At 44.2% G+C, this 13,432-nt stretch overlaps 1 protein-coding gene across 1 annotated transcript in view; it reads left to right on the forward strand.

Annotated features, from left to right (window-relative positions):
- Positions 1-2,568, forward strand: part of TGM6 (transglutaminase 6) — a 34,661-nt gene extending 32,093 nt beyond the window's left edge. The window contains exons 11-13 of the mRNA XM_069062761.1: positions 176-330; positions 1,322-1,455; positions 2,415-2,568. Of these exons, the coding sequence (XP_068918862.1) occupies positions 176-330; positions 1,322-1,455; positions 2,415-2,568 (443 nt within the window). The remainder of the gene's footprint in view (positions 1-175; positions 331-1,321; positions 1,456-2,414) is intronic.
- Positions 2,569-13,432: the final 10,864 nt, after the last annotated feature.

A 13,432-nucleotide genomic window follows, 5' to 3' on the forward strand; every position in this document is an offset into this window, starting at 1 on the left:
ATGGCAAACCACTGCAATATGTATGCCAAGAAAACCCCCAATGGGGTCATGAAGAGTCGCATATGACTGGTGATTCTCACTCCAGAACCAGGGCTCTTTCCACTAGACCAGATTTCCTCTCTAGCTGTTGCTCCCAAATAGCAGCCCAAGCAGCAACCTCCAATTTCTCTTTCAGAGAAGAGGATCCCAGTGGAGATCTCTTATTCAGAGTACAAAGAAGACTTGACAGATGACAAGAAGATCCTGGTGGCTGCCATGTGCCTGGTCTCTAAGGGGGAGAAGCTCCTGATAGAGAAGGACATCACCCTGGAAGACTTCATTGCCATTAAGGTCAAACCAGCCCAGGGGACCAGTTGGTTCCAAAAAGAGCCTTGGGTTGTTGGGGTGAAGGGTGGTGGTAAAGGAGCAGCCAGAATTTATTAAGTGACTACTCTATGACAAGCACTGTGCTGGGCACTGAAGATACAAAGAAAGGCAAAAGATAGCCCTTGCCCTCAGGGAGCTTGCAGTCTAATAGGGGAGCCAACATGCAAATAACAACATACAGACAAGATCTAGACAGGATAAATTGGAGATCATTTCAGAGGGAAGGCACTAGGATTAAAGGGAATCCCGAAATACTTCCTATAGAAGGTGGGATTTTAACTGAGACTTAAAGGAGGCCAAGGAAGCCAGGTGGTGAGGACCAGGAGGGAGAGCATTCCAGGCATTGGGGACAGCCAGTGAAAATGCCCAGAGAAAGGAATTGGTTGTCTTGTTTGAGGAACAGCAAGGAGGCCGCTATCACTGAATGAAAAGGTATGTGAAAGAGAGTAGGGTGTAAGAAGATTGGAATGGAGTTAGGAAGGGGTCAGGTTTTGAAGAATTTTATAAAGTAAACAAATAAAAGATTTTATATTTGATCCTGAAAGTGATAGGGAGTCACTGGAGCTTATTGGATAGGGAGGTGACATGATCAGACATACATTTGGGGGCAGCTAGGTGGCATAGTGGATAAAGCACAGCCGTAGAATCAGGGGGACCTGAGTTCAAATCCAGCCTCAGACACAATAGATGTGTGACCCAGGACAAGTCACTTACCCAAGTTGCCTCCAGGGAAAGAAAAAAAAAGATCACTTTGATAACTGAGTGGTGAATGGACTGGAGTGGGGAGAGACCTCTAAATGTCCCTTCCCTCCTCCTTTATCTTGTGATTCTATGCCTCTTTTGGGGATCCTCCAAACTTTTTCATGCCTCCAAACTCCATCTGGGATGATGGTGCCCAAGAGGGAAATGAGGTCAAAGGCTCAGAGACCAACCTACTGTGTTATTGCCCCTCCAGATGCTGGGTCCTGCTGTGGTAGGTGAAGTTCTTGCTGTGGAGGTCACAATTGCCAACCCCCTGTCTGAGCAGGTAGATGACTGCATACTGATCATGGAGGGCAGTGGGCTCCTCCGGGAGCAGCTCAACATCGAGTGCGTATTTCAGGAGGTCCTGGGTGGGGGTGGGGGCCAGGAAATAGAACTGTCTAGTGTCAGAAAAAATCCTAGCAGCACAGCCAAAGGATGCACTTTTGTCTAAGCTCTACTGTGTAAAATGAACTGTGTAACCTCGTACACACATCTCTGAGCCTCAGTTTTCCCATCTGGAAAACTTATTGGGAAGATCAGAGAAGGTGATATGTATCAAAGCAGAGTTGTAATGGAGTGCAGAGGAGGATTTGCTGATCCAGGGCTGAATCTTGTCTCAGACACTCCCTGGCTCTCTGGACCACAGTTTCTTTACCTATAAAATAGGAATAAATGATATACCACCTAACTCATAGGGTTGTTGTAAGGAAAGCACAATTTGCTCTTTCTAAGGTCCTTTCCAGTTCTGTATCTATTGATCCCAAAATTATAAAAATAATGAATACGAGGTCTGAAAATTATAAAATGCTATGCAACTAAGCTATTATTATCACAGACAGTGAGAGCTATAGTAGCTTAGAGCAAGGTGACAGGGAAGAAACTTGTGGGCTAGGAAATTCAATAAAGGCTTCCTGAAGGAGGTGAGACTTATCTGGGCCTTGAAGGATGGGAAGGATTTAGACAAGTGGAGAAGAGAAAGCAGAGTATTCCAGGCAGGGAAACCATGTAAGCAAAACCATGGAGGTGGGAAAGGGCCTTGAGGAGATATTGACTGTCTGAAATTGAGTGGGGGGTGAATGTAGGATAGTAGAGGGGAGACGACAAGAGAGACAGGAGGGAGGTGATGCTTGAGAGTTAAATTGGAACCAGATGGTGAAGAGCATCAGACAGCAGGGAGAGGAGTTTGGACTTTGCCCTATTATGGACCACAAGAGGTTGTTAATTGCAAAGGAGTTTATACTTTTCAGTCCTAGAGACAAGAAGGTCCTGAAGGTCTGACCCTCACTCTTTCTTCTTTGCTCTAGTGTGCCAACCCTGGAGCCCCAGGAGAGGGCTAGAGTGCGGTTCGAGATCACACCATACAAAAGTGGAAACAGGCAGCTGCAGGTGGATCTCATCAGCACCCACTTCCCAAACATCAAGGGCTTCCTGGTCATCCCTGTAGCCACCACGAAGTGATTGGGCTGGTGAGGATCTGGGGAGGCAGTGATGGGAGCACATAGCATAGTCCACCACCTTCTAGTTCCAAGAACTCACTTATCTTGGAGGGCCTGAGCTCTAAACCAAGCCAAGCCTCTAACTCATAATGTGGCCTCCTTAAAGGAAGGTGATAGGCTCAAGGTACAGAATGAAATCTGTTTTCAGACGGCCAATTCAGGAATTTGTTTTGCCTGACTATGCATATTTGTTACAAGAGTTTTGTTTTTTTTCCAATGGGGAGAGGTAGAAGGGAGAGGAAATATTTTTTGTGAACTAAAAATTAAATTAAAAAAACAAAAAACCTATGTAAATAATAATAACTAGCCTTTATATAGCACTTTAAGGTTTGCAAAGTACTTTATATATTAACTCATTTGATCCTCACAATAGCCCTGTGAAGTAGGGTACTTTTATTATTGCCACTTTACAAATGAGAAAACTGAGTCACAGAGAGGTTAAGTGACTTGCCCAGGGACACACAGCTAGTGTCTGAGGCAGGATTAGAAATTAGGTCTTCCTGACTCTGAGTCCTATGCACTACCCACTGTACCATCTTAAAAACAAAAAACTTTTAAAAGTACTATATTAAATTATTGTGTGGCCTTGGGCAAGTTTCTTTGCCCACTGGGGTCTTCAGTTTTCCTTCGAAAGGTAAAATGAGGGGGTTGGACTAACTCTAAGATCACATTGATTTCTGATATTATATGTCTATGGCTCCTTCCAGCTCAGACACTCTATGTTCTGGGGTGCCCTGAGCCTCCTTCCTCCCAATCCTAACCCTTCACCTGCCCCACCATCACAACCCAACATCCTGTATTCTGATTCCCCAGCTCTGACATTGTCTTCTGGCTCTGACATACTGTGGGTTGGATGAACTCAAGAACTCCCATGACCCTCTGACTTGTGGGAATTGGAAAAAGGACGTGGGAAGCCTCCATCAGTCATCTTCCAAAACAGGGGGAACAACGAGGGTAGCTCCTCCAGGGCCTGTTGTGCTCTCAGTGTCTTCACTGTTCTCATCCTCCCCACCTTCATTGCCTACAACTCTCACATCAGGTTCTGTTTGAAGGCCAACCTGTGCCAAAGGGATTTCTCCATGTTGCTGCCTCCACATACATCCCAGGACATCTTGTTCCACTCCTGCTGCACAGGAGGAAGGCCTTGCCCTCCAGCCCCAAGTCATACTGACTACCTCCATATTCGTCTCCCCAGCTCTTCCCCAGCACTGTCCCTGAGGGGGCGGGGGGGGAGAGTCACCTCATGGACCAGCATTTGAGGGCTTCTCCAGCTAGCACTAAAAATACCCAAGGCTCATGTAGGTAAACTCAGAGAGTTATCTTTTTCCCTCTCCAGCCCACCCTCCATATTCCCTTAGACTTCCCTACTGGGACAACCTTCTTCTTCACAGGGGTCCTTGGGTGTCCAATGAACCCTACACTATTTGAGAAAGAGGGAACAGGGATAATTGTGTTTTTTCTATAAGACCCTCACACTTTCTAGGGATGGCCCTTCCCACCTAGAATTAGCCTCTGCTCCCTCACTCCCACCAAGGATTGCTCTATTATTCTCCCACTTTTTACCATTCACTTTCCATAACTGTTCCCAGGGTATAACTAGGAATGAGAGAGCGAGTACCACCACTACAAGTGAGACCCTGGGTAGGAAAAATGCCAAAGTGGACTGGGGTAAGGAGTCAGTGGTGGGAGTGATTGAGGGTCAAGACCAGCCTCATTCGAACTTAGAATATCCCCCACAGTGGGCACCTTCTAGAGAGTCAGACAGTATCGACCAGGTTAATAGGTGATATCATGATGTCAACTCATCTACCCAATATTTCAACGCACTTTTCCACTTTCCTCCTAGTTCTGATGACCTGGACTCACTCAGGCTTAAATTATATGTAATTCAGTGCCTGGGCTCTTAGAACTCACAGTATGCCCCTAGTGGTACCTCTCTCCCTTTTCTCCTTATAGAATGTCAGAGCTGGAAGGAGCCTCAGAAGAGAGAAGGTCAGACCTGGAAGAGACCTTAGAAAAATGTCAGAGTTAGGAGGGACATTAGAGATGACCTCCCCCAACCCCTAGGCAGGGAAGAGACTTGCCTAAGGGTCATCTAGAGTCAGCAACAGAACCCAAGCCTCTTGACTGCCCTGGTAAAACGTTTTCTACTGTGCAGTGCAAAGCCTACCCTGCAGGGGCCAAGTCTACCCAAGTCTCCAGGATTGACTTCTTCCTTCAGTGAAGACCCCACATACCCCCAGGGAGGGAGAACAGCTTTCAGGGCTCTGAAGCCAAGGCAGAACAGCTGTGTTGACAATCCCAGGGTCTAAATAGAGATGAGGAGCAGCTGTGCTGATAGCTGGCACCCTGCAGCTTTGCCCCCTTTCTTGAATCCCTGAAATGAAGGGGAGGATCCTCTGACCGGAATCCTCCAAGAGTTATTCATTCATTCCATAACCAGCATTTATTAAGGCCCTGCTGCATTCAAGGACCTATACTCATGGTAGATACACGAAAAAAAAAAAAGAAAACTGACAATTCTTTGCCTCAAGAAACTTACAGTCTACTAGAAGTGATACAATCTGCACATAAGTCCAATAGAAGGTAACATATGGTAGGAACAAAGGGAAGCTCCATAGAAAGAACTCAAGGATAATTTAAGGAGGAAGATATTACTCTCAGCTGAGGTCTCAGGGAAGGCTTCATGAAGAAGGTGACAACTCAGTATGACAATCTCAGTTGCTCCCTGAGACCAAAAGTAGGGCTTCAGTTAGAAATTCAGCCCCTGTATTTATTTACTGATTTAACAATTAAATTCCAACTTCCAAATAATGCAATGGCTTATTTCATGACATGGTGAGCTCCCCGTCACTGGAGGAGTCCAAGAAGATAAGTGTGCTACAATCAGGGAAAGGAAAAAAAAAAAAAAAAGAGTATGGCTGGGTGTGGTCAGTGATGATTTCCTGGAGGACATTAGGACCTGAGCTGGGCCTTGAAGGATGTTTAGGAGTTGGAGATGTGGAAAGGAAAGACAAGCCAAACAGCAGGAAGGCTGGAGAACAGAGGCCCCTGTGAAGTATTGTGGGTGTGGCATGGTAACTGGCCAGGGCCAGAAGAGAGGGGAATCCTTGAAAAGCCTGAGCTCCAAGAGGAGCTTGGCCATAACACTGAAGGTAATGGGGATCCTGTAGCTTCTTGAGCTGGGGAGGAACATGTGGAGAGCAGGCTTTGGACAGATTACACCACAGACAACCAGGGCCCTGAGGATCCAGGTCCCTTTTGAGGTTATCTATAAAACAAAAACCGTCAAGGCTCCTGAATTCAAGCACTGGGCAGAAAGTCTAGTTCTAGGTACTCCATTGAGGACATATAAAGTAGACTCACTCCCTGCTCCTGTAACCCATCTTTGCCTTTCCCTAGGAGGGCCCTTCTTAGACATTAGGGCCAAGCTTTTGTTTGCCAATGACAGAATAATTCCATCCCATGTGAGGCTGGGTGAAAGCAAGCCTTTTTTGGGAAGGAGTTGCTGGATCTAGGATTCCTTTCATCTACCTTCCCTGGGAGGCCGGAGTCCCCTTCCACAGGTCTATGTACTCAGTCATAAGGAACAACGATTAGGCCTTTCCTGATCCAGTCTGAAACAGAAAACTCAAGGTCAAGAGATCTATAAACCAGTTAGTTATGTTGGTTGATTTAATGGGAACCAAAATGGCACAAACATTCCTCCTGCCATTAGACTCATGGGTTGACAATGTTTTTCCTACCTCCTACTTCCTGGGACCCTAGTTCCCTGGTTGAGTTGGTTTCCATTCACCATTATATGTGGCTGGACCCAATTCAAGGCAGAATTACAAAGGAGGGAAATTCAATATCTCATTCTACCTTTGGGGCCAATTTAAGCATCAGTGAAGGAGATATTTTGGGTGAGAAAGTGGTTATCATGTTGTCCACAGCCTAGACTGTCTAGGGCCAGCCCTGCTCCCAACTTGCAAAACAGGCAGGATACCCAGTAGGGAATTTGAACCAAGGACTCTGCCTTTTGAAAGCTACCAGTTTCAATGTCAGAATGAACCATACCCAGCAGCAAGTTTGGCACTCTGAAGAAGATTCCCTGGGAACGAGTCCCTTCCTTGCCTTGCCCTGTCCTGCCCATGCCCTGCCCTGGTCTTCCTCCCAACTCCCTGGTGCCTAGGGATTAATTTGTCAGCAATGTTGCCAATAGTTTACTTGGACTTCACAAAGAGTGTGTTTTTTGCATCTCCACTCCAGGCTAAGCCAACAAAGGGTCACATGGACTGAAAGTGAGGGACAAGTGGGGAAGGAGAGTCAGGAGGGTAAGGCTGGGGACTGTGAGAAACATCTTGGATTAAAATGTTTTATCAAACAGGTCTAAGACCCAGAAAGGAAACTTTCTCTCTCTCAATAAGAAATTGGATCTAATAGCACCAGGCCTGAAGCCTGGCAGGATAGCGGTACGGTGAAACATAGACCCTTTCCTCCCTCTATGCTAATTTCTCTAATGTTGTAGGACATCCTGGCCTAACTAACATACTAGGCCTTGATCCTGGGTCCAGACTGATCCCTAATTCCTTCTCCAAATTGAGCCCTGACCCTGGTGACAACTTTTAGACCAACCCCAGACTGAACCCTAACTCTAGTCACAGGATAAACCCTAGACATACCCTGAATGCTTGTCACAGGATGAGCCCTGAGTGGCAGTGTTTTCAGAGACCTCCAGCCTCCTTTTCTGTCCCAGTCTGTGGGAATATTTCAGAATAATAGCACTCATGCTGTGGCTTCATCTAGAGTCCAGGGATGGGGAACCTGCAGCTTTGAGGATACATGTGGCGCTCTAGATCCTCAAGTGTGGCCCTTTGAATCCAAACTTCACAGAACAAATCTTTGTAGTAAAAGGAATTGCTCTTATGAAGTTTGGATTCAAAGGGCTGCACTTAAGGACCTAGAGAGTCACAAGGCCACAGATTCCCCACTCCTGATCTAGACTACCTCCTTCTCCATCCTGATCCTGAGATGTGGGTATGAGAATAAATGTGTATGAGTTGGGGGGTCGGAGGTGGGGGGACAGAGTTTAGAGAAGGAAAATACTAGAGTTCTTGGAGCTTATTAAAGTCCATTTGGGAGGCACCTGACTGTACACATGTGATTTGGGCGCAGCCTGAGTTTCTTCCTTGGTTCAGGGACCCACCAAGCAGACACTGTCTGATATTCTCAGTTACTTTTGGATTCTTGGCCATGGGAGTGTAAAGAACTTGTTTGCCTGAAAGAGCTGAAACCCAAACTTTCTTTGCATTAAAAAATCAGTCCTACATGGAGATGTTCACCCATAAAGACATCTGCATATGCACACATGCACACATAAGCATACACAGGACTACACATACATACACACATATAATATAAATACTCAAGTATGTGCACTCATTGGTAAGCCACAAAGCAGTATAGAAAACATGAACTAATTATCATTATTATTAGATACGTGCCCAGATGTGCTCCCAATTAAAACCTATTGAATTTGATTTAATAAACATTTTGGAAATACTTATGTGCAAGGCTTTGTGCTTGTTGGCAGTAGAGAGATGCAAAATGACAGTCTCTTACATCAGAAAAACACAGTCTGTTAATGCGGATAGAGCATGAACACAAGGGAATACTGGGAAGAGTGTGATGGGAACAAAGAAAAGATCTAGAAAAAAATGTCCCAAGAAAAATCTAAAAGAAAGAGATCACTTTCAATTGAAAGGATGAGGGGAGGCTTCATGGAAGAGGTGGCACCTGAGCAGAAGTCTGGAGGAAAGTGATTATTTTAATATGCCAAAGAGGTTTATTTGACTTCTAGACTTCAGCTCCCTGATCTGTAAAATGGGGGTCATAATTCTTACACTATATATAATGACCTCCCAGAATTGTTGTGAGTAATGAACTCTGTATAAACTTTAAGTACTATATAAATATGAGCTATTAGTATTCAAAAGATTTGTGAGGGGCAGCTAGGTGGCACAGTGAATAGAGCACTGGCCTGGGAGTCAGAATGACCTGAGTTCAAATCCGGCCTCAGACACTTAACACAAAGCTAGCCATGTGACCTTGGGCAAATCACTTGACCCCAATTTCCCTGCCTTCCCCCCTCCAAAAAGAAAAAAAAATTGTGATTCCATCAGTGTAGCTGCTCCTTCCATCAAAGAAGATTGCAAGGCCTCCACAACCTGGTAGATAGACTTGGTGAATTGCAATTCCCCCCAAAAAATCATCTTCTGGTGGCCAACTTGGGGATGCCATTGAGATGGCCTGAACAAATATATGAAGGAGGCAGATGGCAGGCTGATTTCAAGGAAAAGCTGGTAGTTCAGTTTTCTAGGAATGTAGAGTACCCAAAGCGACATAGAGAAAAAGGTAAGTAGGGATGGTAAGTATGAAGGGGCTTAAGTGCTAGGCTAAAAATTTCATATGTTATCCTATAAGTAGTAGGGAGTCACTGAATATTTTTGAGCAAGAGAGTGACATAGAATCACAGAATCTTAGAGCTGGCAGGAATCTCAAAAGATATCAAGTTCAACCTATACCCAAAAAAGGATCTTCTCTACACCACACTCAATAATCTCATCCCGCCTTTTCTGAAAGACCTCAAGTGAAAAGGAACCCACAACCTTCTAAGTCATCCTATTCCACTTGGGGACAGTTCTAAATGTAAAGAAGTCTTTCCTGACATCAAAGGCCTAAGTCTTCCTCTTTTCAACCTCCACTGTTCCTTGTTTGGCCCTCTGGGCCGAGCAGAACAAGCTTATTCTCTCTTCTGTGGGAAAATCCTTCCAATTCTTAAAGACAGCTATTTTGTTTCTCATAATTCTCTTCTCCAAGCTAAACAACCCCAGCTCCTTCAACTGATTCTTGCATACATAGCATGATCTCAAGACCCTTTAATATCCTACTTGCCCTGCTATGGACATTCTCTGCCTTATCAATGTCCTTCCTATAATGTATTCTCAATGTTGCCAAATGGAGCTAAAGTCACACAACTGAGATGACTGGGTCCATTATACATATGATATCTAGCCTCAATTCTCCCTAATGAATTTTCTATCTGACTCCCCAAAGGAACTATTCCAAACCTTTTCTTCTCAGGCTTCCCATAATCACCTCTTTCCTTCTCCACTTCTCAACTTGCTTCATCTTTTTACTAAGAAAAGAGACCATTAGACAGGAGCTCCCTTTTCCCCTTCTCTATATTTCAAAACTCCGTGACATCATCCTTCATTCTCATCTCCTTTATTCCAGTCTCTGATAAAGAAGCCTTTCTCTTTGCCAATCCCTCTAAAACTATGTTGGGTCATTGGATCTCATCTCCCTGCCAAAATCCTCCAGTAAATTTGTCCCTCTACACTCTCTCTCTCTCTCTCTCTCTCTCTCTCTCTCTCTCTCTCTCTCTCACACACACACACACACACACACACACACACCCTTGAATCTCTTCCTATTAACTGGTTCTTTTCCAACTGCTTATAAACAAATCCAGCTTCTCCCTATCCTCAAAAAAAAAATCACTTCACCCTACTATCTCCTCAAGCTATATCCCTCCTACCCTTTCACAGCCATACTTCTAGAAAAAATTGTCTCCTCATGGTGCTTCCACTTCCCATCTCATCTTATTTCTCAATCCTTTACAATCTAGCTTCCAACATCCTCACTCAACTAGAACCACTCTCTCCAAGTTTGCCTATGATTTCTTAATTCCCAAATTGAATGATTTTTTCTCAATCCTCATCCTCCTTGACCTCTCTACAAGGTTGACCACCTGTTCTCCTGTATATTTTCTTCTTGCTGGACTTTCATGACTACTCTATCTTGGTTCTTCTCCTGTCTGTCTATCCTATCTTCTCTTTAAATGAATGAATGAAAATGCATTTATTCATATGATATGCCAAGCACTATGCTAAGTTTTAGAGATATAAATATAAAAATGAAGACAGTCCCTGCTTTCAAGGTGTTAACACTCTAACAGGGATAGATAATACATAAGAAGAATTATTTTGGTAGGAAAGTTACAGGAATGATAAGTAGAGCCATAGAAGAAAAGACTGACATACCTTTTTCAGGAGTAATGAGTCTGAATTTAATTATGGTTCCAGAACTTGAAAGAAACAGAAGAGTGGCAGAACTAGGATTTGAACTCAGGTCCTCTGTTTCCAATTCCAACATTTCCCACTCTACCATGCTGCCTCCCAAACAACACAATGGCAAACTTATAAGAGGCATCATGATATAGTGGATAGAGCAAGGGAACTGGAGTCAGGAGGAGCTAAGTTCAAATCCCAACTCAGAGATTTGCTGACCATGGACAAGTCACTTAACTTCTCTTAGGCATAGTTGCCTCATTTGTAATATGAAGGGGTCTTTAAGGTGGTCTTTAAGGTCTTTTCCACCTCTAAATTTACGATCCTATAAAAGTGCGAGAGACTTCAGAGTCAGGAGCCCTGGGTTCGAAAACAATTTAACACATTTAACAAGCTCGTCAACCTTCAGCAATTCACTTTATCCCTCTAGACCTCAGGCTCCACATCTATAAAACAGGGGTAATACTCTTACTACCTACTTCATAGGTTGTTAATTTTTTGAAAACCTTAAAACACTACATAAATGTGTATTATCATGTACACACAGACATATGCATATGTTCACTGCTGAGCCTTAGCTGGTCCAGCAAAGTGGAAACAGAAACCTAAGCAAAGTAGAAGTCAACTTGCCCTTCCCAATTCCAGGCAATTTCCAGTAGCGCTGGGTTCTGGGAAGTCCTCAGTTACCTGAGTGGAGAGGATCCCCTCCAGACAGAAATGGCTATGAGCCATATGGGCCAATGCCAGAGGTCCAAGAGTACCATTCCATGATTCTACTACTGTTCATAGCACAGTGCCCGATGGCAGCTCCAGTCATCTGCCCCATGCTTCCCCCTAGTGGGCTATATGTGAATCACAGCATTGAAAGAACTTTCAGACCCCGGAATCAGGGCAGGTAGTTCAACCATTTTTCTTCCGTGCACGTGGGGAAAAGGAACTGTGGATACATACCCCTGGGGAAAGTGCACCTCTCTGATCATAAGCCCAATTCAACCTTTTAAGGCCAACTCAAGACCACTGTCTAATCATTATCTTTTATTTTTCCTATCCTTAGGACCCCAAACACTATTCTTCATCTGGATGGTGATCTCTTCCCCTCAGTTCTTTCCCAGGCCATCACCCCTACACTAACCACACTCACTCTCCTTTCCCTTTCTCCACTCCTTAGTGAATTCAACACTACACTATCCTCTACACCTGCATTCCTTGCTCTTGCTGTTCATACCTTGACAGGTGGCAACTTTGCATCACTCCCACCACTACCCCCCTTTGCTCCTATATAATGTCATGTCCACTACAGATTTATATTACAATCTCAACCGGACCCTCATTGCAGCAAGACAGTCCTTTAACACTCCACTAATGGAGTCACTATCCCACTTACTGCCGTGACTATGGCAAACTTCATCCCTCTTCTGCCTTACACAACACTCCCCTCCCCAAAACTCTCAGCTGGGGACCTTGCCTCATACTTGACAAAAATAAAATAAAACAAAATCGAAGCCATTCACCAAGATCTTTCTCTTCTCCCTTCCTCCACTTCTCCCATCACTCAGATGTCTTGCCCCACTATCGCCTCCTCCAAACATCTCACATGAATAGGTGACCCTTTCTCCTTGACAAGGCAAAACTTCAATGGGCATATTTTCCTATTCCATCCTGTCTTCTCCAGTGGATTGCCCCCACTCTCACATAGATCTTCAATCCATGCCTACTGCTCCTTCCCTGTTGCCTATAAACCCATGTTTCCACCACCCTTAAAAAACCCTTACTTGAACAATTCTGACCCTTTTACTTTTCCCTCTATCTACTCTTACTCAATGATCTCTCAGTTCTCATAGGTTTAATTAATATCTTTATGTAGATGACTTGCAGATGTATATATCCAACCCTAGTCTCTCTCCTGTCTTCCATATCCAACTCTTTGTGACCTCATTTTGGGATTTTCCTGGCAAAGATGCACAGATAGTAAATGTCTAAGTTGCATTTGAACCCATAAAGATAAATCTTCCTGATTCAAAGCCCAGCACTCTATCCACAGCCCAACCTAGCTGCCCTAGTTCCAACTCACTAACTGCCAAATTTGGAACTGTCAGACACCTCAAACAACATATACAGAACAACTCTTTTATTTTTCCCCTCAAACCCAACTCTCTTCTCAGGTTCTCTACAATTGTCAGGGGTGCCACCATTCTCCCAATCACCCAAACACGCATGTTAGTGTTACTCTCAACTCCTCACTTGCACTCACCCCACATAGCCATTCTCTTGATGAATCTTTTAATTTCTACATTCACATCTCTTGCATATATCCCCTACTCTCCATTTACAAAGACTCCACCCTAGTACAGGCCCTCATCACTCCTTGACTCCATTACTGAAAAAGTTTGCTAGTTGGTCTCCTTCCTCGTATCTCCCCACTTCAATCCATCCTCCACTATGCTACCAAAGCAATCTATACCATATCAACTCACTCAATCAATCAATTTGAATGGTTTCCTACTACCTACAGGATCAAAAACAAAATCTTGTTTGGTTTTTAAAGTTCTTCACAACCTATGCCCATGTACGTACACACACACACACACACACACACACACACACACACACACTTTCTTTTCATTTTGTATTCTTCAATTCTGTACCTTTTCATTGGCTGTCCCTTATGCCTAAAATGCAGTCTTTCCTTACCTCTGCCTCCTGACTTCAAGA

Source organism: Petaurus breviceps, unplaced genomic scaffold, assembly GCF_028583685.1.
Source record: "Petaurus breviceps papuanus isolate PSGF00001 unplaced genomic scaffold, PetGlider_PUasm1.0 90503, whole genome shotgun sequence".
Taxonomy (NCBI): Eukaryota; Metazoa; Chordata; class Mammalia; order Diprotodontia; family Petauridae; genus Petaurus; species Petaurus breviceps.